Below are 26,789 nucleotides of genomic sequence, written 5' to 3' on the forward strand. Positions count from 1 at the left end.
GGGAACCTCTTACAAGCTGGTAACAAATCTGCCATTCACTTGCTCCCATTTTCAGGGATGCTGACCACTGGCAAAACACATTGTCACCTGAAAGTGCTCAGCACCTCCAGGGGAAAAAAGGCAGCCATTCCCAGAAGCCCGATGTAGCTGAGGACCTAACATTCCCAGTGATTAGTGAAAGGACAAACATTGCTCCATAGACTTTCAAATTGTGCACCTGCCAATGAAATTGATTGGACATTAACAGTTCACACAAGAAACAATTAAGATTTGCCACAAAAACCTGTCAGCTGTGACCTTTCAGAGTAGAAGCATGAAAGGTTAACAGCATTCCTAAGAACTGGAGCTCAAATTCTGGCAGACTTAGCTGATGCCATAACGGCAATCCTGTGCAACAGGGATGCTGAGAACTCCTCAAAGGTCAACGGTTCTGCACCGTAGCACAAGGATACCACAGGACACAAGTAAGGAAGTCCAAGAGGGGACTGGCACCAGAAAAAGAAGCAAGGATAGTTCCTATGGCTATTATCAGATACTACACAACAGAAGAGAAGTCTCCAGCAGGTGTTACCAGCTCAAGCTTAATTGTCTTCTCTTGCTGAGCTGAAAATACATACACACAAACTCAAGCTGCGTCTCCCCTTCCCATCAGTCCTAATGTGTAAAACATTTACTGAAACATCACAGATGAATGAGTTGGAAGTTTTTTTTATAGGTTAATGTTTCACCAGCCTTCAATTCCTGGACACATTCAGGAAGAATTATTCAGACCAGAACCGGGGAGGTGGGAGGTGCATAAAGATTAAAGAACAAGGTTTTATTGCATGACAGCTGTAGTTCCATGCAGCCCGTGCTGTAATTTATTCAAAAAGCAGCTTTTTGCAGAAATTTTTTCAAGGCAATAGTCATTCTCTAGACTCTGTTGAAAGATAAAAGCCATGAATAACAGTATAACAAGTCAAGTTTTAATAGATTTATAAAATTCATATATACAAAACAGTAAACTAAGTCACCAAAGCTATAAAATACACTTTTTACACATCACAATATAATTTTATCTAGTACACAGTTTTCATAAATTGAAACTATTACAGCAAGTAGCTGCTTCTATTGTGGATGCTGTTTTGGTGCTATAAAGACACTTATGTGAGCAGTCTGGAACTGTGCTTTTAATTTATGCATTTTTTTTTTACCTTCTTTAATTTGTCACTGTTTCTAAAGTACTTTCCTGTGATTGTTAGAAAATTAAGGCTAAACTCAGGCCTTTCTTGCCCAATGCAGTGAACTGGTTTAAACAAAAAAAGATATTGCATAGTATGTGTGTTACAATGCATAGGCACCACAGAGCAAGTAAATTGCAGAATAAAAAGATAACATTAATTGGCTTCCTAGCTACATGATTGTGTCACGAGATAACTTGGTGTTTTGTCAGTTTGCTTTCATACATATTGATTCCATAAACAAGACAACTCATCACAAGAGCAATAAATACTAGCCATTTTGTTAAGTGGAGTCTCCAGAAATACTGCTTAACATGGATCATCAATTCAAGCTCATTACACATCCCAGATAACTTAACCTGTACATCGGAAAAACGCTCATTATCCTAAAGACCGTTAATGGCTTCGGTGTGAGCGGGAGTTTGAACATGTCTTCAAACCTATAACCACCGAGCATGCTTCCCAAGTCTTGTGAACTACCAAAAAGACCATTCCTCTTCCACATCCCCCTTCTCCCTGCTGTCTGCTGCCAGCCTTTGCACCCAACCACCCACACATAAGCTCAGCACAAAAGACTGACGGGAGGTACAAGCAGAGCAGCAGTGCCATTCCAAAATCTGTTCCTTCCCTCAGAAGAATCTCTCCCTTAGGTCCCACTTATGAAAAAAATTTTCTCTCCATCAATTGTAGTTTTTATTCCAATAACGGAAACAGTATCTTATCTAGCCGTTCCCCTGAAATGCTTCTCGTGCTCTGGTATCTTGAAGAAAGGTTAAGTAGCTGTTAGGAGTAAGATGCACTGTCTGGCCAGAGATCTGCATCCCATATTTTAGCAGGAACTGAGTTTTAGCACCCAGTTATGAGCAGATGAAGAGAGATTTACAGCGGAAGGGTGTGCAGCTGCAGCAGGGCCAGCCTTGCCAGCCTGCTGCTGTTAATTCACAGCCAATAGCTCTCTGGAGTCACTCAAACCTTTTGGGGTCAATGCAGATGGCATTTCTTTTCAACACAGTCAGTCTTCAAGCACCATCAGCTTTTGGGATCTGTTTAGGAAGTTGCTCCTCTCTCCTGCTCCCTTCCAACATACTTTGGCTTTTTACCAGAATGCCTACCTTGGAAGTCAGTGCTGCTCTTTTTTTTCACTCCGTGATTAATTTCACACCGGACAGAAGACATGACCTTTGGGCATATGCCAAGAGCTAGGCTGCGATACAGTTTGTCAAGCCAGGCACAGAACCGCTAGCACTGACGACCCAGTATGTCCACACTCCCCACCCAGTAAGACAACAAGCATATCAACACACAAACAAACTTCAATACCGCTTTCCAAACGCTGTTAGGAAGACAAAAGCTTTAAGAGTCCAGCTAAATTGCCCAGGCACCAAGATGAGTGAAGAGAGAGCATCACCTGGTTAGGACAACAGCAGTTTCAGCTCCGAACATCCTGGCTTTGGTCAATTCCATCTATGTAAATAAATTAGTGTCAAAACAAAGAAGTGCCCACTTCACAGCACAGAGATCACCCCAGCTAGTTACAAAACAGGTAATATTAAGAAGCACTACATTTTGTATTGTCTTGCCAATTACTTCCTCAGTAGGCTAGACAGTCCTCATCCAGAAGTGCGTGGAGTTGGTATTAATCCAGCCCAGATCTGGCCCAGGCGATGCTGGTTTTCACCAATTCCTGAAATCTGTTATAGGCTCGTTTACAAAAGTAGGCATAGATGTTTTATGGCTGCTGCTAAAACACCCTACCCACCACTTCCCGTGTTACAGAAGTAAAGAAGAGCGTACTGAGGTAAAGCGTTGGCAGTGCTATGTTAAATCCCTGACTACCCCATGTGTTTTTATACTAGAAAAATGTTATAGAAAAAGGCTACTACTGAACCCATCGGAACCCAAGAGAGGTCTCATGACGAGAGGTCTGGTTTGCAGGACAAGCTGCACTGTAGGGAGGTATTATTGCCTATCTCGTTTTTTGCCTCAAGCTGGCATGCATCAAATTGTCCATCAACCAAAAGTACTCCTGAAAATTTGATAAGAAAAATCATGTGTTCAAACACACTGCTTGAAAATCAAAAGGGAGCTTTTACAGAATTCCTTGAGTTCTATCCAGCACGATAGGTTCTTCAGAACTGAAAAGGTAAATTCACAGAAAAGGCTGCAAAACATGAAGTTATTATCCAGAATACAGCCACCTAAAGAAGGCAAAGGGCATGTTTTCTAAAGTGATCTTCTGGGGAAGGCTGCCAGTTTCTTCAGTGGTTCCATGTCTATTCTTTTAATTTCTTTCTCTCTTTTTTCTTTTCTTTTTCCCCCCCCCCCCCCCCCCCCCACTAACCAGGACTACTGAATACCTGGGTAGCATTTCAAACGGAAAGTTTTTCATATCAAAACCTATTTCAAGTGTCCCAGGGGAACAAAATTTTAGTCTGTAGTGCCACATACAGATGAGCTTTTCCTACACCATTTCATTATTTTTTTTTTTAATTAGTGTACATTTCTCCACTCTGCTTGGTTCAGGCATTAGTAAGCTCAGAAAGTCAAAATGGATGCCTTTAGGAGCTCCTTCATGCTTGTAACATGACTAGTTCTAGGTTTGATGCAGCAATATATTCAGTTTTTTAAAATACTATTATCACATCAAATACTCTATGCTGCCATACCAAACAGAGTAAGTTCAATTCTTCATATGAAACTCAAAGCATCTTTGAGTTGTAGTGTGAAGCTGAGTGGCCAGTAATTTCTGCAATCAACACTAGGAACTATTTAATTGCTTTAAAGTGATAACTGCCTATTAAACATGTCATTTATAGAAATTACTCCTACTCTTCCTTATTAAATTCCAATTCACTGTCATCTGGTATTGCCATCTCAGAATTGTTCAGAAAGTGACAGCACTGCAATTTGTTAGCTTAAAAATAAATACAAAGTACTGCTTGATGAAATACTCCCATTTAGTTAGTTTTTCTACTTAAACTGCACGATTACGTAAGTTTCTCCTGCATGCACAAGCTGCCAGCATTTCCTCTCTTTGTCCTTGCAAGAGACAACCCATTTGCAACACCCCGTCACTGGTCACTGACCTGTAGCATCAGAGAATGGACAGCATTTTTTTTTTTTTTTTTCAAGTAGCTGTTCAAGGTCTCCATCTGATTATCATCCTGCTTGTGACCTATTTCCTGACTAGCCAAATGAACAATAACCCTATAAAGTTAACACAAAAAGATGTTCTCTCCAGCTGTGTTTACCTGCAAAGTTCTCCAGGATGTCACTTAAAGTTTTTTTTTTTTCTTGTGAAAGGACTACGCAACTGATCAAGCCTGTCCTGAGATGTTTGTACAACTTAAGCTACCTACATTCTGCTTTAGTAATTAACCAATTTACCATAACATGATTTTCTGGCTTTATTATACTACAACTTAGCTTGAAAAACAAAAACAAAATACCTCAGTTGTGCAAGAAGCAGAGTCTATATTTAGCAAAGAAATTTACCTGCCACCTGAAAAATAATCCTTTTTACTCGCAGTCCAAATCCTTCTCAAGTTTGAGAAGGGCTTCACTTTTGCATGAAGAGTCTCCTGATCTTGGGTTCCTGGTGCAAACCAATGCTATCAAACCCAAATTACACACAAAAGAGCCTACTGAGCCAAACCACTGATTTTCATCCGCAGTCTAGAGCATCATGCTTAGGCCCATTTTGTCACGAGAAAGAAGAAAAGCAATAATGGGCCACAGGTGAGCCAACTGGTTCCCTAGAACTCTGATTTATTGTGCAAAACTGCTGCTTCATACAAAAAATCACTAGCAAGACTGACAGCTCAATATGAGATAACTCATGCTGTTTCTTTTCCAGGTGCAGATCAAGCTACTTAAAGTATATGTTGCATTATTAGCTCTGTTTAGAGTTTTAAATCCATACGGTGACTATGGATACAAAACCATGGATGACCATGGAAAGAAAAACAGAACAGGAAATTCCACACTATGCCTCCCAGGTAAAACTACAGTAGATTCAGACATAAAACTGAGGTAATTCTTGAGAAAAAAAATAGAGTTGAAAGGGAATGCTTAACTCATTTGAGAAAACAAGCATCATTTTAGCCCATCTAGAAAATTTAGTGAAAGAATAAAGCTCACAGCAAACTAGGAAATAAAATCAAGTCAACCTAGACGTCAGGTCAGCCCATGACTGCCTCCTCTTTTCCCAGTGTCTCGTGTGAAGTGGAAACCACTATCAGGATCTCCAAGAAAAAATAAAAGCGTTGGCATAATCTTCATCTTCAGCCAAACAAATGGGCTAGCTTAGACAAATGAGCCTTATACAAAGAGTAAACTTATTTGCACCAACCAAGGTTACAGCATTTACCTTTTCAAATGTAATAAACTTACGAGCTCTCCCATCTGACTACCAGTCATATGGGATTTTTCCCCTTCAAGGCTAAAAATGAATAAACATTTAAAAGACAGACTTGGTCCTGGCAAAAATAAGACTTGTTACAAGGAAGCTAATTCCTGTTTAAGTTTGCTTAAATTTAAATTGGATTTTCCTGTCTGTAACTTTTCACTGCTTCTTACCTCAACACTGCGTTATATAACGCCAACATAGCCACGTCTTTTCCACTCTGAAGTTTGCACACACAAAAAAGACTGCTGCATTAGGAAGCTACACAAAAATACTGATACAACATCTGCAAGCTTCAGAGGGGAAGAAAGATTCCAGATTTTATCCAAATTAAAATCCTGTTCCGTTGTCCTTTCATGTTTTTTAGACCACATTTCCCATGGGATCACCAGCTGAAGTAAAACGTTGCTTGTTTTGACATGCCACTGCAGTCTCAGTGGGGATTAAGAACTCCAGAGAATCTGCTGCCTTTGTACGGGTACAAACAGCCCTTCAGGTTTTATTCTTGGATAAAAACCATGACAAAATTAAACAGTAAACTACGTTTGAGAATTATCTAAAGAAGAGCACTACAGTGCTGAGATAAAAGGCAGGTTGTAAGTTTGTCCATGTACCCCCCGGAACTAGAAAAGACCTGATATGTCTGTACACAAAAAAGGCACCTGATAGTTATACAGATTGAGAGAGCTAGGAAATTAACAGTTCATATCAACACTATTCATAGCCTCTTGCAATTTTACGCACAAACTGATGCCCAAGAGGGGCAACTCCAACCTTGACTGTATTCAGAACTGCATGTGCATTACTACAGGCTAGAGATCCCATTAAGACACAGATTAGGGGCTAATTTTACAGCAAGGTTTTGCTGCCCAAATCCATCAGTGCAGCTGTAAAACTGGGATCTCTAGGGTGTTTGGACTTCCTATACAGTCAACTGTTGGGAACTAATCAAGCAGCTGCTGTACTACCAAAGCCTTTGCGTAAGAGTTTAATCAGTTCCAAACTTCCGAATATAGATAAAGCTCTGCCATGTGAGATACTGAACCTTCACAAGTACTGCCAAACCGCAGGTGTGAGCACAGTGCTGAATTTCCACCAAGTACATCTCACTCGAGCACCCCCTGTTCAGAGACGGGGTCAGGTGCTCTAGGACAGGCTGCTTCACCAAGGAAATCAGTTTCCCCATGATGTAATACCCTTTACACATAGTGCAAAAATAAACCCTTCTCCAGCAAGGCCTCAACTTCCCATCCAATTTACTCCAACATGGGTTTCCTTATACAGTTTCAGACTTTTGCTTCAGGATACTCATGCAAAACCTTCAGACAAGAGCTGTGCATCCACCTTAATTAGTGGATTCCAGACCCTTGGCAAAACTGAATATGCATACAAGATCTGGTTATATTCCTAGGGTTAAGAACGCAACTTCCATTAACATTCTCCAAGACAGCTACCAATCTCATTATATTTAGGTTAGTTTGATCAATTCAGCACCTCCAAACTACAAAAAAGGCAGTTTGTATGACTGGTGTCTCTGAAAAATAAGCATATTCATTTAAAACAGTGTCTTCCATACATGGTTTGTCAGAGATTTTGTTTTCTAGGAAGGCAGAAGGTGGTTGTGTTATTCAGCATTCCAAACTAGGCACAGAACCTACAACGGCCATGTTTCAGTAGTGTTTCTAGTCCAAATGATTCAGTAGCTAACATCAACATTTGATTCCTTCGGCCTATAGCTCCTCTGTTTGGACTGGCTAGTTTACAGCATTCCTGAGCCAAGTAAGTAGCATGGGTCCTACACCACATGCAAGGGCCATAAAGAAAGGATAAAAACTTCGATCTAACCCTCCAGCAAATTTTAACAAGACATGGACTGCTCTCCTTCACTGCAACATAATATCCTTCAGATTCTCTTGAAGGATCGTATCCTTCACAGCATGAAACACAAAGCGGATGTTTTCAGTGTCTATGGCAGTGGTGAAGTGATGGAAGAGCGGCTTACTACGGTTTCTCCTCTTTCTGTCAAAGCACTGCACCAGATAACGTTGAACATCTTCTAGCCTGTGAGGGTCCCCCTTGAAGTCCGAGAAATACTTCTTAATGCTGACAGTCTTTACCTTCTCTACAAGAAGATCCATCTTGTTGAGGAATAGGATAATAGAAACATTAAAGAAAAGCTTGTTATTGACTATTGTCTCAAAGATATTCATGGACTCCACAAGTCTATTTGTGCGCCTGTCTTCCATGAGAACCTGATCATATTCACTGGAGGAGACCATAAACAAAATTGAAGTTATTCCATCAAAGCACTGGAACCACTTTTGACGCTGAGATCTCTGTCCACCTACATCCACCATCTTGAAAGGTATTTTTTTAATGATGAAATCATGCTCTACTATCCCCTTGGTGGCTTTTCTAGCCAGCAAAATATCTTGTTTGCTGGGGAAATAATTCTGCAAAAGAAAGGAGAAGAGTGTCAAAAAAAATCCTTCAAAAATGCTGGTTAATTCTTCCAGGTTCACAGTCCCTGACCAGTGAGCAAAGCAACACGTTCTATTGCAGGATGTGGCACAGCCCACTGCTGTAGCAATTCGTTCTTCACAAGCTTATTACTGTTACTATTTTGGAAAAATCACCTCTTTTCTTTCTTCTCCAAATCTGACAGATGTTTTCATTACTCATTTTGAATTCTACAGTTGTAAATTTTTGGTAGTTTTTGTTAGGGTTTCATTCTGTTTTTAGTAGTACCAACCATCAGATTACAATTAAAAGGGAACGAGATCCAGAGACTACACAGGGCTGACAAAGCGTGCACAAATGCAGCTTTCATAAGCAACATTCATCTGTCAAAAAACACTGATTAAATACTAAGCTTCAGTTTCATAAAGCTCAAGTTCACTATTCCTGAAGAACTTCGATTGAGTTATTTAATGTTTATTATTAAGTCATTCATCACAGCATATCAAGGCTTTCATCCTTGAGCACTTTTGGTACAGAAAGAAGAGTTATGTCTTACCAGCTGACCAATCCGATCCAGGTTATCCAGGAAGTATTTAACTGATTCACCCTAGAGAAAAGGAAAGAGATGGAAACTTAGTGTACTTCTAGGATAGCTAATCCAATCGAGCTATTGCACTTCCACTTTCCAACATCGAGGTCTAACATAGCTGTATCACAAACAGAAGTTTGGACTACATCCTGATATGCTTAAGGAGCTGCAACAATAGAAATACCCCATTGCTTAACTCACATAAACTGCTGATAACGAAGCAGAGCTACTATTATTTGCTACTGATGAGTAGGTGAGCTAGTATTTATTCTAAACAGTTCTGTTACTATTAGAAAAAACAAAGTTGCACAGGATTTTGAAAGTGTTCAAAGCTATCTAGTAGATCTTTACAATGAAAAGAAAGCGTTATCAAAGGCAGTTCTTTGCTTTGGATTAAAGTAGTTTTTTTCCCTTGTACTATCAAGGCAGTTAAATGACACCGGGTGGGAGTAAAAATAAACACCTTCATTAGAAACCAATGTATTCTGCTTGAAATTCATAACAGTGAACAAAAGCATATGCTAGACTAGTTGGCGTATCTTCAGTAAAAGTGAAAGATTCAAGTCACCTAAGATTCATAATAATTCCCAATCATGAAGGACGTTCTCTTCTCCAAACCCTTTTAGGCTCAAGGGTTTCAATAACAGATTTGCTGATCTTATACAAGACTCCTTAGCAGTTATATTGAAAAGAATAAGCAATGTTTACAAAGAAGATGTATTTCTGTGAACTTTTTATCTTTTTAAGAAACTTGCCTGTTTATTACACTGGAATCAAGTGAGTGCTACTCTGCACTGACAAAACTGACAGTAGGTGCCTTCACCATGTTACTAACTTGGGATGAGAACATTCTCAAAATATCATCTCACAGATTCCAACAGCAATATAAATCCTTAAACCGAACATTCTCCCCCATACCATAGGCCTGAGACAGAGGAACAAAATTATTTCCCTCCAGTACAACTTCAAACAGATGCCAACACAACAGTTTATTCTGAAGTATCAGACTGGAGATCAGAGGATTCAGTGTACTGCACGAGGACATAATTTCAGCATCAGGCAAAGACAAAAAGGAGCTGCAACTTACTATTTCATAACATTTAAAACTGGAAGCATCTTCTCATAAAGGAGAGAAAATATACATATTTGCAAAAAGCTACGTGTATCACAAAAGATATTAAGGCATTAAAGAAAGGACTTTTTCCAGGGGTGGGGGCAAGTTTGTAAAGAACAATTGCTCTAAGAGCTTCCTTACAATCATGAATTTTCATAAGGTGAAAGTAATTTCCTGTATTTTTTGGCACTCTTTGGGATCAGAAGAGATATCGCAGACTGCATGAATACGAAAAAGGTCTTCCTGTACAGCATTAGTCATATTTAGGAGATGGGAGAGCCCAAACGGAAAAGGTCACTAAAGCTTAAAAAAAATAAATCCTTCTATCTATTGTGTTTTGTCCTGCACAATGCTTTTAGATGTGCAACAAGATGGCAAACAGGCTGTCTCTGATGCAACTAGTTCCTCTTTTTCCAACCAGTTACTTTAAGAGTCCTTGCCTTGCTCATACACCCTCCCACGCTGGGAACAGGAAACAGCTGTATGCACGTAAACTGCTGCGACACACAAGCAAATCTACCTGATTTATGGCCTGCGCCTCCCCTGCTTCCTGCCTCACACACTGATCAATTTAACGTTTTGCACATTTACAAGAGAAAATCTAGTTCTTGAAAAATACACATTTATTTATTCAGTGATTTAAGGAAACTAGACTTTGCCATTTTCCTATGAAGCCCTGCGTAATGTTGTAATTACGCCAAATAATTAATTCTGAGAAATTTTAAGCAGTAATTACAAAATACTTGGATAGCTGGGTAACCGAGTTGGATTGTCAAACAGGTGTGCTCAACATATGATGGGACTGACAGCTCTGAACAAGTCTGAGTATTCTCTTCCAGCACAGAATTCAAAGATTCTCAGTATTTCAGTCAAAATATCTGTTTCCAGTCAAAACAACAAAACCCCCAAAAGCTCCAGAGGGTTCAGAGTTAAGAATAGCTCAGAACATTAAAGCACACAAACCTGAAAAGAAAGAAAAAGCTGAACAAAACACAAACACTGAGAAACCCTTACTCTCAAGATGATTCCCCGATTAAAGCCCTAACACAGGAACATAGCAGCATGGGGTCAGTTCCTGCTCCAAGGCTTCTTCTGTAACCTTTTTTCTACATTTTATCAGATTCACAGAAAAGGTGGTTGCTTCTGAGGAGCTGGGGTGTAGGGGGACACTTCAGTTCATCAGGCTGGCAGAGCAGAACAACTACATACGGCACCAACTGATCTGAGCAATAACACAGATTACTTAAAATGAGGGAAATAAAAAAACCTTCATGTTTTATGACTGTTTTATGTTAGTATTTTTCACTATAACAATTGTATTAACTGAACAATCATTTAGCTTTTCATTTTTTCCTTATCATCCAGAGGAAATAGAAAGCAACATTAATTGGATCTAAAAGTTCAAGTTATTTAGCTTCCCGTTGAGCTGTACTTGAACGCAATTTTGAATGCCATCAATATTATTCAGAGTACGCTTCCATGCTTTGGGTATTATATACATACTTTTGTACAGGGTGCGTGTATATATAAAGTACACGTACAGTTTAAGAATAGGTCATCAGGGCAGGTTTTTCATTCAGTACAAATTAATACTGAAACCAAAAAGTACCAGCAGCCCCTCGCACGTTGAACTATTTTTCTCTTGTGGGCACTGAAGAACAGCAACCTGTTCTGGCTTTTTCAGCACAAACTCGTAGAGATTCTCCAAAGTCACCCAACCAGTCAACTGCACTCCAGAGCTGGCTCAGCACTTCCTTTTCCACATTGCAGCCAGTTATTTCTGCTTCACCAGCACAACTTGCCTTAGAAGCAGCAGCAAATATAGCAGCTCATATTTGCAATTAACTCTGATATTAAAGACATCTTTATATAGATTGGCTATTTCAACGTATTTTAATGGTCCTACTGAAATATTTGAATGGTTTTTCAAGCGCTGCAATATATTTTGAACTATGCTTGCAGGCAGCAAAACAGAAATCAAGCAATATAACCTTTATACTATTCATACTGTATTTAAATACCTAAGGAAACACATCCCACGATGCATCTTTTACAAAAATCACACAAATTAAGTCCAGGACAGCTCTAACAGGCTGGAAAATTGTAGCAGCTCAAAAAACTTCCTGAAGATCAACCACCTTCATAGAAGTTTTTCTAGCCTCTGGCTTTTCAAGGAAGACTCAAGTCTTGTATTCCACTGCTGGAGTACTACCACCTTTGAAAGAAATAATTTAAGAATATTCATACATAGTGTTTTTGAAATCTGAAAGGCATCATTTCATTTCAGCTGACGTGGCATTACGCGTGTTAGTGAAGCATGTCAGTGCTGGGATTTTGTTACTTTTTACCTGATGATCTAGTAGTGCATTTCACATTTCAGAAGTTTTATCAACAAATCAAAACAAAAACAAAATCAGCAAAATAAATGACGGCCATCTGCTAGATTTTTTTTTCCCCTTTTGATAATTAATCAAGATGTCAAAACGCTGTCATCCATCTTTGCTCAGTACTGTCTGGGACGAATACGCTCTGCGTTATGAAACGTACATAAGTAATTCAGATACTCCTTTTTAGTACACAAGAGCACAGCACAGACTCTAAGCCTTTCTTAACTTCTTGGTCACCACACAAGAGTTACCACAAATGCTCGGATGATTCATTCTCCCACTGCTAATCTCTTCTCCCTCTGCAACACATATCCTCTGAGTAACTGTTCTGCCAACTGGGACCAAGTGAAGGAATAAGGCTCCGTTCCCATTGTTCAGCGGGATGAGTCACTGCACATCTGGGAACTGGGGGTATCGAGAAACACAAACACAAGGCCTATAACGAGCCCACAAGCTCCACAGTGCAGCATCACCATTGGACTTCATTTTTTATTTCTATTTTTTTTAACTGCCTTATCTGCAGTATAAAGTTTGGTGAAGCAACAAAAATAGTACAATTTGCTTACAGAGTGATTGGTGGAAGAGAAAGGGAGGAAAGGTAAAAGTGAAAACATTCTCACTTCCTGAAATAGTGCTCTAAAGCTCTTTTTATATTCTAGATTACTATGAACATGGCAAGTAAAATTCTCAAGGGACAAAAGTCGCAATATTAAGAAATATCTATTGCATTTACTTCCATATATTTTGCATTATACGAATATCATCTTAACTCCAAATAATTATAATACAAAATAACTAACTGAATTCAACTCCTCTGTCCCTTCAGGCTAGATTCATAACACACAGGAAATCTCCCCAAAGAAATACTAGAACAAAACTGGCATCACTTCCTTTGCTGCTCATGAGCCCTGTTGCAAAAAACAAGTAGAAAACACTTGGGCAGAGTTCCCAAATAGTTTTCATTTAATGAAAATAAATGCATAATAGATTACATGCAGATCACTTTAAAATACACCCAGAAGCTCAGAAATAAGAAAAGATGTTCTGCAAGGCCAGAATTTATCAACTTGTCGCTAACCCTTAGCCAGTTATTCAAAGTGACGTTGGTTAGATCATTAATAATGAAACGTCCCATTGTCTAGTTCCCTAAAATACAGGCTCGTCTCAAACTTCTTCTGAAAAGCAGTTCCTTTAAATGCTAGAAGACTTGAAAAGCAGACCTTCTGTTCCAAATTGGCTTTTTTCCTTTCCTTGTCCCAAGGCCTTTTTGACATAATATTAATTTAGCCCTTCCTGATCATTCTGTCTCTAGCTGCTAAATTTAGAGCAGACAATTTAAGGTAGACCTGTCAGTCTTTGCTTGTTTCAGATGATGAATTAAACCACACAGGAAGGAAATGTTATACTTCAAGGAACATGTAATACAGATCTAACAGGACTCCCACAAATAGACACAGAGGAACAGATCCTGTAACTACTGCAAGCTGCATCTGAACCTGTGGAGTGGAAGCAATGGGGATCTGACTACAAGCACGGTGCTGTTTGCATCACACCCTCCATTTAGATGGTGTAAGATGTTCCAGCAGCATTGAGGAAATCCAGGAGAGCCCAGAAGCAAGTCTGGAAATCTCCCAGCCTTTAACCCTGGAGATGTCCAAGACATGCCCATATGGTTTAACTCTTTGGTGGCCTTGTGTCGAGTCAGGAGTTGGAGTCGATGATACTTGCGTGTCTCATCCAACCCTGGATATTCTGTAATGCTCTGAATAGGATGGATTTTAAGCACTGGTACATAATTTCATCCAAATTTGGCCTTTATATAAAGCACTGGCAAAGACACATACTACCAGAAAATGCAACGCTAATTTGCGAGTAATGTATTTGTTCTTCAGACAGATGCTGTCGACTCTTTTTTTTTTTTTTTTTTTTTTTTGCCAAATTTCCTGGTATTTCAATCACTTTTTGATTGTTAAGGGGCATGTTGTATAAAAACAATATATCCAAGGCAGATGCCCAAAGGAACAGCAAGGTTGCTAGCACAGAATTACAATAAAAGAATCAGGAGACTGGAGTTTGACAACACTGAAGACTGTTAGAGCAGCCACTTCTCTGGGTACTGAGATTAAAACCCCAAACCAGCAAAAAGAGATGCTGGAAATACTTTCCTTAGAGACACCTGCTGGACATAACAAGCAGGTTAACATCCTGTCACTATAATCCATACAACCCTTACAAGTAAACATGCAGACACAACTCCAGTTTACACAGCCTGGTTTGGTGCAAGGGGAAGAGTAGTCCTTTAAAAACCCTGAAAAAACAAGTTGAAAATTCTCAGGAGGGACAACTACAGACAAATAACCCTGCTCATGAACAAATGACCTGCACACTCATTCAGCGGGTTACTTCTGGATCTGTCCTTCTGTTCAGCCTAACTAGTAACAGGGCATGGACTGACCACAGCCTAAACTCTTCCCTACTCTACAACAACAGTTGATGAATTCTAAAACGTTATTTTCCAAGGAGACAAGCATGCCCGTGCTTGCTCAGAATTCACTCAGAAGGATGCTGAAGTAACCTAAATTGCCCTGAAATGCTGAAATGTTTATGCCCGTTCTTACCGTAATTCCCTTTTATAGATATTATCTACATCCTTTACGGGCACTGACCCTTACTGACACAAGGCAAGCAGCAATATTTCAATCAATCACCAATTCCAAGGCAGAGACTAACCACTTCTCGCTATTTAAGCCATACGTAACAGCAATATCAAATTTCTCTAACATTGCTTAACTTCCTCCTTAACAACAGCCTGAGCTCCTGGCTCCCATCCAGTGCCTCCAGAGCTTATCCAAGTTGCTGCTATCTGCACCCTACAAACATAAGAGCTACAAAAAAGCACCGTTCGGTTCCAAGCTTTTTAGAAAAAGCTACCTCTTCTTTCTGCTGTACTCGTACAGTGAGAGTATCAGATATTCGAGTCTAAAAATATTTTTAAATCCTTTATTTGTCAGCTCAGTAATAACAGGCAACGCAAAAATCTGCTCGCTTGTCCAAGTCAGGATGGCTTTCTATAAACTCATCCTGCTCCGAGATAGGACACGGCGGCCAAGCTGTATGCTTCACAGCCCATGAAAAAAAAATATGTGATCAAATATTTATTTTGTTCCTCCCCAAAAGTCCAGGTTAGTCTGAGCTCCCACATCATCGATAAGAACTGTGGGTCCCTGTGAGGGAAGTTTTAGAAGCACCCTTCACAGGAGCCCTTCACCACAAGCACTCCTCAAATCCTACATCCGTTAGCTTTTAGCTGCAATTGAGTACAGCACCTCTTTCTGGAAATGCAAGGAAAAAAAAACATTTTTTCCCTGAAACTCTAGGTGTTTCTGCTGCAGCAGGATGTAGAGGAGATAAATTACTTGATAGTATGTTAACAATTCTGTCCATTTGTCTCAAATATGCGCGCTAGTAAAAGTGCCTCAAGGAGGAAAGAAATTTTCTCTCAGACTAAGGCAGACTCATCCCACACTCTCAGCTTCAGAAGACATTAGCACAAATCCCTGTCCTTCTGATTTTACTCCTACTTATTGCCTCCTCTTCACCGCTATCCCTGCTTCACAGACTTGCACTGACAGGAAGAAACGCAGGTGTGGACAGCCAAGCAACCAGTACTGGCCACCCACAAAACTAAGACGCAAACTAAGACACACAGGTGCAAAACAATAGAGTTAAGTTATTGCTTTTTTCTTTTATTTATTTTTTTAAAAAATTCTAGCGAAATCCTTATCTAGACTTGCACATTAGTGATTTAGCACTTCCTAGCACTCACTGACTAGCAGTTAGCAAGAATCAGGGAACAGATATAAGGAGACATATACCTACTTTGTGTGGAATAAACACAGTTATATTTAAACCATGATAAAAGCTTGACCGCCCGTATCCAACATCAGCTGTGTGCCCAGCTCACACACTCACCCTGGCACAAGCAGACGACAGACCTAGTCCCCAGCACCCCATGAAAGGATTCCTTCCTGTTTCCCTGCCAACTGTCCAAGCGACCACATTGTCTGGAGTTGTTGCAAGAACCCTTTCATCTCCAACACCGGAGGTTCTCCGTGAAGTTGAACTAATGCACGCCAACTCAACTTCTCATTCCAAGCACAGTCGGCTGAAACCCAGAAGGGAAGGCAACTGAAAGCAGCTAAAACAAAACCCTGAGCAGTAGCTGGATAGATAGATCCAAGTTCCTGGTCAATCACTGGCAAATTATCTCATTTATTCTCAGTGGGCAGCTGCCATGCAAAAATGTGCATTTGCAACAAATGCATAATTGAAAAGGAACTGGATGTTTCTACCACCATCAGGAGCGATGAACAACCCCATTAGGTGACCTTAGTCCCATGCTTTGTTTTCAGCAGCTCAGTATGCAGACTTGAACCTGCTCTGTTTACAGAAGACGTCTGCAGAACTAGAAAAAACGCTGACAGAAAAGCCTTAACTTACTAATTAATCTAGTCAGCAGTGCCGACTATCTGATCAAGACTAAATCACAAGTTTACCAGTGAGTTTCCCTTTCAAACCTTATCAGATAAAGGGATGGGAAATAAATATCTTAGATCTTGTGGGCTGAAAAAAACAGCTAACACCAGCCATGAGAGAATGTTGAGCTTGGACTTTTCCATGGCAGGCAGCCAGCTGGAAAGCTAAGCAACTTGAATGCATTTACAACAGGCATAACCTTGAGTATCGCACAGAAGGATGCTTCCTACTCCATTTCTACACCACAGCATTTGTTGCAAGGTGCCCTAATGCTCCACTTGCTGTAAAAACATCACCTCAGCCACGTTTTACTTAGTTTTTCTATATTTGTTGTTAAGGTAATTATAAGGATTGGAAAGTCGTTTACCCCACACATTTATTAAAAAAAAAAAAAAGCTTTAAAAAGATTCTCTCATTTTTTGTGTATGTAACTAGGACATTTTTAGATACAGTGCAGATGAAAACGATGATCTCGCAAGACTAAGAAAGCTGCTCATTATTTGAAAGTTCCTTCAGCCTGATTTTCACCGAAAACGTAAAATGTTAAGTCTTAGTTACACTTGAGTGTGCTATTTAGCAATTTCCCTTAAAAGCAACTGTGCAGATAGTAAAGTGCAGAAAAAGCATACTCCACTGTGCTTACATTATTTTCAAGTTTTATACCATGTGCACTACCTCAGCTCTCAGCAGGCTCAGCTACACAGAACACAGGACTTACAAGTCTTTGGGGAATTCCTCTCTAACCACTTTCTGCATCTGTATTTTCAGAAAAATTTTCATTTACCCTGGGAAGAAGTAACCTCACTTTTTTCAATAACAGCTTGCTTTTGGTTAATTTTCTTTAATTCTAAGAGACTGACAAATGTTTAACTACAAAATTCAACTTTTTTGCTTGCTTGCTTTCCCAGTGACTGCTCAAATCAGTGGAATTTCTCTCAGTACTGAGAAGCTACTCGGCATCTCAGTTCACCCATTTAATAGTGAGATGGGAATTCAGCAAGTGACTGCCTTCCCTCTAACCCTGTCTCTCCAGCTCCAGTGCTGGTCACAACAGCACATCTTGATCCCTGGAGATGAGGGCTGGTGAACCTCTCTGCCTCAGATGATCTGAAATAGAATTCAGTTTCAATTCACAATCTCAAGTTTTCTCTGTGATCTGATTTGCAATTATTACCTCAATATAGCATCTACTTACACCCAGTCATGATGTATCCATTCTTACAAATATATTCCCCCTAAATGAAGGTTGTCATGGTGGGAGAAGGGGACATTCTTCTAAATATGCACTTAAACATCTGCACCACTGATATTTTGGTAAGAGGATTTCAAGTAACTTAAATTTATTACTTGATATCAGGACTTGTTCTCTTTCAAAATATTCAGGATTGCTTTTTCTGCATTTTTCACTTCATCCAACTACACAAATTCACATTATTAATTTCACTTATTAAGAATGGACTTACCTGAGCTGAAATCTACACCTACTCAGGTACTGATTCCCTAAAGGATCAAACATCCTTGAGTGAACACTCACAAGATGAGGTGGGATTGCTAACTGCATGAACAATAGCTGTATTATTGACAAATCCATCCAATTTTCATATGCATTTACATCTTAGTTCTTTGACACAGCCCTTAATCATTAAAAACTACTATCATGAAGTTCAGGCTTTTAGAAACCACTTGAGGGCTTTTTCGCTCCAAGGAAAGTAATATTGAAGACCTGTATCAAATGGAAAGCTTTATTCTTACTCACCCTGAAGTGTATAAATGCATTTGCCTTATAAAAACCAAGTACTATAAGCATATTAAAACAAATCTAAAGTAAATTACTAATAATTGAAATAAGTGACTTGGAATAAGTAACTTACCTTCCCTCCTTAAGGCCCGATTTACATGTGCAAATTAATGAAACCACAGTGGGAACTAAAGTAGGTTTAACAAATTTCTAAAAGCAGCTGAGCAGACTAGACTATTGAAAAAAAAATCCTGACTAAAGCCCTGGTCACATCCTACTGAGGTGCAGATGGGGAAGCTGCCCAGCCACATGCATAGCCATCTGAACTCCTTGCAACCTAGAACATATGTGCTGGATCAGGAGGACGATGACAGAAAAAGAGGACGCAGTAAGTTCTTCTCTTGCCTCCTGGCCAATAAATCCACACATAACATCATTATTAATTCAGTACTGTACTCTGACCAAACCGAAAATAGATGGATCAAAGTCTTAAATTCACACAGAGACAGAGTTAAATGTGAAAGCGTTCCATCAATAAACCACCATTATTTTCAGCTAGAGATTTTACTAAGTTTTCCCGACTAGAATTAAGTGAGTATCATGGAAAGCAAGTCAAATTAAGAGGCTTTGGGGGTGGGGTGAAGAGCAGACCTTCTAAGGACAAACACCAACAGTTTGTTCAGGAGTAAAGCCAAGTGAAGCACAAGTCTGCCACAGTCTGAACTGCAGGAATCTGTGTTGTATACAGAGGAGACATTTGAAAGGTGTCAATAAATTACTTTTCAGAGCAACATGTTTTCCACTTTCTCAAGCAGAAAATCTTGCATGATGTTTCCAAGAAGTTTTCTTCCCCTCCCTCAAATACTAAGTCAATAATAGAGCCAAATTATGTTTACTCCACAGAGCTGCTTTAAGTAGAGCTTCAAACTAGTGAGAAGAAATTAGGCTGCCTTCTGCCTTTGTAATAGAAAGCTTTCCCAGATAGTGCCGGTTCAGAAAAAGAGAAGAGTATTGAACCAAACTTATTCTTCCTCCTTTGAGGAGGCTACAGCTCTGCTCCTCCCATAGCTGTTCAATCGGCAGCTGGTCAGTTTGTGGCGCTACGGAACCCCAAGAGATCTTCTGCAGCATTATCACATTCACACGCATCCTTAAGTCACTTAAGGTATGAAAACCTTCCACTGTGGCACAACTGTAATTTCACAGAGCCCCCAAAAATACAACTCAAATACCATGTTTCCTCCCTCCCTCTGCTTACCTCCTTCTCTATGTTCAATACACATGAAACTGAGCCTTGCCTTTGAATGTTACACAAACACTTGTGATACACTGATAACCTGGAGCACAAACATTTGAAAAAACTAAATGGCATCCTTATGGAACTGACATCTTCATTTGGCCTCAGGAAGGTTTTATGAAGGAAAGGAACAATTGCCTGGAGGAAGTGCCAGCAGAGAAAGACCTTACCCTTGTTCCCTGGCAGGCCTGATGTTAAACTCATGCTCAGATGGGACACCAGCTGCTTTGTCCATCCTCAATGCCCCAGCATGTCACTGCCTGAGCTGCACTTACGATCAGTCCTACAGCTGCACCCTGCCTCAGATCAGCCTCCCAGACTACAGCACAGCTTCCAAAAAAAAGTTATGCCAACAGAAACAAGAACACAGTGCAGGGCAGAACTCCCTCAACCACCATTTCCTATCACTCACCGTGACTGCTCTGTCACAGAACTACAGCCCACGTTAAGCTCAAGCCTTGCAGACATGCTGAGTGCAACACCCCATGTTTTAAAGCACAGCAGGCCTGGGAGGGAGGGAGTAGGAAGAGGGGGAGATAACAGAAGAACAGTAGCTTGAAGAAAGTTGCTCTTTACAAGAAGCTGTTGCAAAAAGATCCAGGTTTGGATAGCTGGCATGAACACAAAACGGCAAGTTATTGCTACGTGATTATCCTACCTGCATTTTCCTTTTCAGCATTGTAGCAGGTCCCATCTTCTTAAGAAAAATAGACTTACTGAACGTAACATGTCACATTGACAGTGAATTAAGAACAACTTCAATCTGCTCTCTTTTTACAAACATAAAAACCCAGGAAATATGACAGTGAGACTTTCTAGTTTTTAATGTTTCACTTATTTGTTCATCTGTGCTTATTACTTGTTATTGTAAGCTATGTGGAATCAAGAAACCAGGACACTCAGGAAAGCTTTAAAGCACTCAATAATCCTTACTCTACCAAATTCAGTGGCCCCTTCAAGAAATCCAAGCCTTAACCTCTTTTTTTTTTCTTCTTCTTCCTTTCAAGGGAGTATCTTAGAGCACTTGAAAAGACACTGAAGTCACCCTTGCTCTCAGCCCTGAATTTAGGCAGAGAACAAGGTCCAGAACTACTATGAAAAAGCAGAGCACCACACTTCTGAGTGCACAGTGAGTCAAGCCAGGGAGAAGGGTGTACAGAAAACTATTCACCTCTTCTTTTGCAGCACCCCCCAACACCCCAAACCAGCTGTAAGGGCAGAAAAGCACAAACAGAGCACACAGGAGTAGCAGGAGCCCTCTTTCCCTCTTTTCTTTTACAGGGCTATGCTGGTTCTTGAAGAACTGTATGTGGCTTTAATATACCCAAACCCCTGAAAACCTGTGTCATGGGAACATGATTTCAGTCTCCACTTCAGCTAGATTTTCAAGATTAAAGGACTGAATCCCATCTGACAAGTGGAACCCTTCCATCAGAAGCAGCATTCTGTAATTGTTTTAGTCTTCAGTGTAAACAATTAAATATTAACATACGCTGCTGTATTATGCATGTATTTTGTTGTGACTAGAAGAAAAGTCACTGTCCTCATGCACTGCTGTGGTTTTATCCTGCTGTATTTGATGTGAGTCCCCTCTAGCTTCCACCAAGTTTCAGTGGGAACTGTTTATTAGTCTCTTTTAGTCACATAAAGAGCACACCTTTAAACATCCCTAACTTGTTCAGACTTCTGGAATACATCCTCATTACTGGGAACCTCCACGGAGCCGCTCGTTGCCAGTTTTGAAGTCTCCTGAATTACTGAGCTCCATTAGAAACCTTCTGAAGGTGGAAACTAAAGGGTACAATTGAAAGCTCAAGTCTGCTCCCTGGGCTGAATTTGTGTCTGCCCAGATCTTTCCTGGGCACTAGAAAGGGATAAAAAGATTACTCCCGTGGTTTTTAGCTGCAGTTGGGTACTGGCTCAGACAGCCTGAACTGAAAATTTCCTTCCTTGTTTCTCACAGCATGTGCCAGCATTTCTTGATGGGAATGCAAAGATTAATTACAGCTGTACTTGCTCTGAACAAATCTTTATATTCAATACAGTCCCGCAAGATTTAGAGTAGTGCTAATTAGGACTTAGAACAACAATTCTGCAAAGACAGAAGTATTTTTTAGAATTATTTTATGCATAATAAAATGAAAGCTTCTTTCCCAAAGCAGGGTGGCATTTACTCTCAAGAGTTGGGAGCCAAAAGGACTTTTCCACTCTCGGAATATTAGATTTTGTGTTTCAGTGCTATTGCTGAAGGTAAGACATCAGATTATAACCACTACCACACACAGGCAAGGATGAGTACAGTACTTATTCTGTAAACCTTTTGGGACACCCAGGCAGTTCCCGACTTGGCTGCAGCAGTATGAAGTAAAAACAAAAGTTTGTCCTTAATCAAATACGCATGAGTAAAAAGAAACTTTGTGACCACAAAAATAGCAAAGGAACATGCAAGATACAAACAATAGTAAAGCATTTTCAACACGGGACCTGTATCAATGAAGTTGTTTCTCTTGTTCACCTTAACCACACCAAAAATAAAGTCAAGTTTAACTAGCATCCATGGGCCAAAAGCAAGAGCTCCTACAGACAGGCTTACACAGTGCCATAAAAACACAAGGCTTTTTAATCCATCTCCAAGAACCTAAGAAAGTAAAAAGCAGGACCACACGAAGTCTAAAATTTCAACCGTTTGGTATCCAGACAGTGCAGTAATGAAGTGTATGAACACACTGCATATTTTACAGACTTCAGAGGTGATTTTGCTCTAAGTTTTCAGCCTTTAAAAGAAGAAAAAAGAAGGAAGAATTGTAGAGTGCCAGGAATTCACTGAGTACTAGAACAGTCAGTAGCACAGGTCTTTCCCTATTAATTTTATTCAGCATCTGTCTCTGTTCCCATATGGTAGGCGTATCAGTTTCTTGTTATCCATTCTTATTTATTATGTATGATCTGCTTGTTACTTTCCAAATTATCCTCCCAGTTCCGTGCACACTACATTTCATCCAGCTGTTGCATGCTGTCATAACCTAAGGCTGGGGACAATTAGTGGCAGGAATCTTTTTATTTTTCTGCAGAGCATTCAGTACAGAGGGCTTTAATCCTTGCTCGAGACTTCTGGTAGCTAAGGTAATAAATTGCTATTTTCTAACAATTTTCCATTTGCACTGCTTTGAAAAGGTCACAATTCATGACCTTTCTGGTTCTTGTTATTTCTCTCCAACAGCAGAAATTATTAAAAAACAGCTAATAACTGCTTTAGCCATCATACAGCTTCCTGTGGGTGGTTCTGCTTGTGAGAATGGCTTCTCTCATTAAGAACAGATACCATACAAGTGGATTTTCCTAGAATTCAAAGTATAAAATTATTTATGACCTTTCCTTCCAGCCTACTTTAAATGCAAGTTGTTCTCACCTCTTGCTCAGTGCCACTTATGCCAAAATTGACATTATCAAGAAAAGCTTTAGATTTAGTTTTAGATTAGTGCAAATATAATGGCAGTGAGCATTTAACCCCTGTAGATGCACACTGACAAACTATACAGTATTAGCCAATATCCACACAATCTTGTGCAAAGGCTGCCAGCTGCATTTTGCTTCATGTTCTCTCTCAAATTTTAATAAAACCCAAGCTATAACAACTCGCTAACTCTCACCTCCTTTAACAAAATGCCACTTCTGTTTGACAGTTTTTATTTTAGACTTTGATCTGCTTTTTTTTTTTTCTTATTTGGTTTTAGAGACAGGATTAGAAGCCAGGGACTCCAACAGCTAATCCCTCCTACTACAGGCCAGCCACAATGCTTTGCACTATTGTGCTTAAACAAGCAATTAACTTCTTTTGCTGTACAAAGATGAGTCAAACTACATAACATGACTGTGAACAACTGAGGTCTTGGGATTAGAGGACAGAACTACAACTAAGAATTTAAATCTGGACCTCTGGCATTTAATTGCCACGTTACAGGCATAAAGCCTTGCTTAGATATTTAACTGAAGGGAAACATCTCCATAATTGACCCAGCTATGAATTCAGAACAAGATATCTCTGCAAGTTGCAGAGATAAAGTCAGCAAGTTAATGATCCTTTAAGTCATCGTGACATCTTATGTCAGATTAAACCTGTTTCAGAATTCTAACATAACTGAGATAACAGAAACTTGCTGTTATTTTTATAACAACAAAAATGTGACTAATTTAAGTGAAAACTTAGAGCACTATCACTCCTTAAGAGCAATAGCTAAATCAAAACTGGTCTATATGCCCTCCTCAGCTTCACAATCAGCTTTGTCAAATAAAAAAACGAACCTAACATCGTTAAATACAGATGTAATTGACTTTGAGCACTAACAATGGAATTAAAAAAATATCAAGGATCAATGATGGTAGGAGAGTTTCTAGTTTGTTGTGCTCCTGTCAGCCCATTGGCATTAAGATTTTCTGTGTCTACGTCCCATCCAGATGCAGAAAAAAAAATCTGTAGACCTTCCTCAGCAATAATTTAGTTTCACAGGAATTCTGTGAACTAGAAATACCCGCAAGTTCACAAGTAACTTGCAAAGAGTTATTGCTTAGTCCTAATTACATGCATTAAAGGGTAACAAGATTTCCCACGCTGACCCTTTGAACAGCGCAACTATTTCCTTTGTACATCTCACCAACATTGGTCAAGCCCCAGTAAGTCTCACTGACAAAATATGCAAGTTTCATGGCTCTGAAAAAAAAAAAAAAAAACCACACAAAAAAAAACCAACAAAAAATCCTTACACAACAAGGAACATTCATAACCTCCTGCGTAAGCTTATACTCAAGTTATTGCAGAATGGTTGAGGTCAGAAGGGACCTCTGGAGGCCAGCTTGTCCATCCCCCTGCTCAGGCTGGGCCACCTAGAGTAGGGTGCCCAAGACCATGCCCAAATGCTTTTTGGGTCTCTCTAAGAAGGGAGACTCCACAACCTCCCCAGGAAACCTGTGCCTGAGCTCAGTCACCCTCAGAGTAAAGAAATGCTTCCAGATGTTCAGATGGAACTGCCCATACTTCCGTTTGTGCCCACTGGATTTTGTCCTGTTGCTGAGGACCACTGGTGCCTGGCTGTCATCTTTGCATCCTCCCTTCAGGTGTTTTAAGTATGTGGGTAAGACTCCTTCTGAGCCTTCTCTCTTCTCCTTCTTTCCTCACAGGAGAGGTGCTCCAAACCCTTAATTATCTTCACAGCCCTTCATCAGAACCTGTGCAGTAGCCCCAAGCATCTTCCGTACTGGGGAGAGCTGAACTGGACCCAGCACTCCAGGTGTGGCCTCACCAGTGCTGGATACAGGGGAAGGATCATCTCCCTTGACCTGCTGGCAGTGCTTTGCCCAATGCAACCCAGGATACCAATAGCCTTCTGTGCTGCAAGGGCACATTTACAGCTCATGTTCAGCCTGGTGTCCACCAGGACCACCAGGTACTTTCTTGCAGAGCTGCCTTCCAGCTGGGTGGCCCTCAGAATATGTTTTTGCATGGGGTTGTTCCTCCCCAGGTGCAGAACTGCACTTGATCTTCATGAGGTTCCTGACAGCGTAACGGTGATTTGCAAAGCAAATAGCTTATGCTTATATTATGGTCAACTGCAGAAGCTGAAGCTGATTTAATGCTTGGTATTTCCCAATGAGTTCTTAGTAAGTGCATTAAGTCAATACCAGATGCAAGTTCTCCTGCATTTCAGTGCTGCAACATGCATGCTGAAAGAACAACAAGATGTTTAGAAACGTACTTCTAAGGCTCATCAAACTCTTCCCTTGCATCGTAAAGATACGTGATCAGTAGGAAATTTTTAAATTAAGGACTTGAGGAATTTCTACTAAAGTGCACTGAAGGATACGAACAAGCCAGAGACCTCTCTCACAGACTTTAGTATGTCTCACAGACATTTAACACGTCACCTTAGAAGTCACTTAATTGCCATGTCAAGCAAGCACTGTTTCACTGCCCAACCTTTCCGTTCCCTTGGCTTATGGAAGCAGCCAAAGGCTCCCACAACCCCCGTACACTGGTATACAGCCCAACTCCTGATCACCTTACATTACTGCAATACCCAGAATGTCTGTGCCAAAAGTAAGCCATTTAGGGAGCAGTTTGTCTGCTTTGCATCAAGAATTCATGTGAGAGACTGGTTCCTCACCTCCATACTGCCCAGAAGACACAGCTGGCTGCCTACAAGGCTTTGAAGCCATCAGATCTTTACAAAATTTGACCGTAGCTATACTAATGCAAGGAGCAGGCTGTTCACTGTGCAACATTTCCAACACACTGTCTGTTCTGTCAGGTATAATTTAACCACCTCCATTTATTTCAAGGAACTGCTTGAAGAAAAAAAAAACAAACAGTTAACTCACAGGGGAGCGACTCACACCCCATTATAAATATTCCCCCCCAAACCCACACCCCAAGACACCCAGAAAATGGAGAATCAATAAAGAAACAGTCTTTAAAGCATTTTCCAGAGTCTTCCCACATCCAAGGCTTCAGAGGCTCTTAGCATTTGAAGTATTACTGGAAGTGTTCCATACAATTCCCTGAGCAGAGATCTAAAAATAACTACGGACACAGTAGTAAGTTTTCAACTGTATTTGTAAGCCCCTTACATCCCTCTCAGGAACCACTACTTCCCATTTATGCTGACTTTTAAAAGCACCTACTAAACATTAGGAATTATTTCACAAGAGTAGAGAACATCAATAATAATTACATTTAAATTGATACTGTAGCAATATATCCTGTATTTTTTAAAAAAAAGCATTAAAATAGATGTCTTTCACAGCAAGGCCACGCTCTCTCCTCTGCATGAAGGGTGGGTATCTGTAAACTCAAGTCAGAAATTAGTCTGGCAACATGTGAATAAATGGGCACAGGCACCTTAACAGGCAAACAGTCTTTGAAGTTCCGAGTAAATAATCCTATCAACACTGAAGAGATACGTTGTACAACAGGAGAAGTTCAAGAACTCTTCAAATACATAGTTACAGGCTAGAAAGACTTGGTATTTTGAAAAGAGAGCAAGAATAAT

The 26,789-nt window shown here is 40.1% G+C and overlaps 1 protein-coding gene across 2 annotated transcripts in view; it reads right to left on the bottom strand.

Moving 5' to 3' along the window:
• Positions 1-943: 943 nt before the first annotated feature.
• The window catches only part of GNA12 (G protein subunit alpha 12), a 42,303-nt gene continuing 16,457 nt past the window's right edge, over positions 944-26,789 (bottom strand). For both annotated transcript variants that reach the window (XM_068699408.1, XM_068699407.1), the window contains 2 exons: positions 8,642-8,692; positions 944-8,078 (listed from right to left, as the gene is read on the bottom strand). In XM_068699408.1, the coding sequence (XP_068555509.1) occupies positions 7,509-8,078; positions 8,642-8,692 (621 nt within the window). In that variant the 3' untranslated portion in view covers positions 944-7,508. The remainder of the gene's footprint in view (positions 8,079-8,641; positions 8,693-26,789) is intronic.

Source organism: Anas acuta, chromosome 15 (genome assembly GCF_963932015.1).
Source record: "Anas acuta chromosome 15, bAnaAcu1.1, whole genome shotgun sequence".
NCBI lineage: Eukaryota > Metazoa > Chordata > Aves > Anseriformes > Anatidae > Anas > Anas acuta.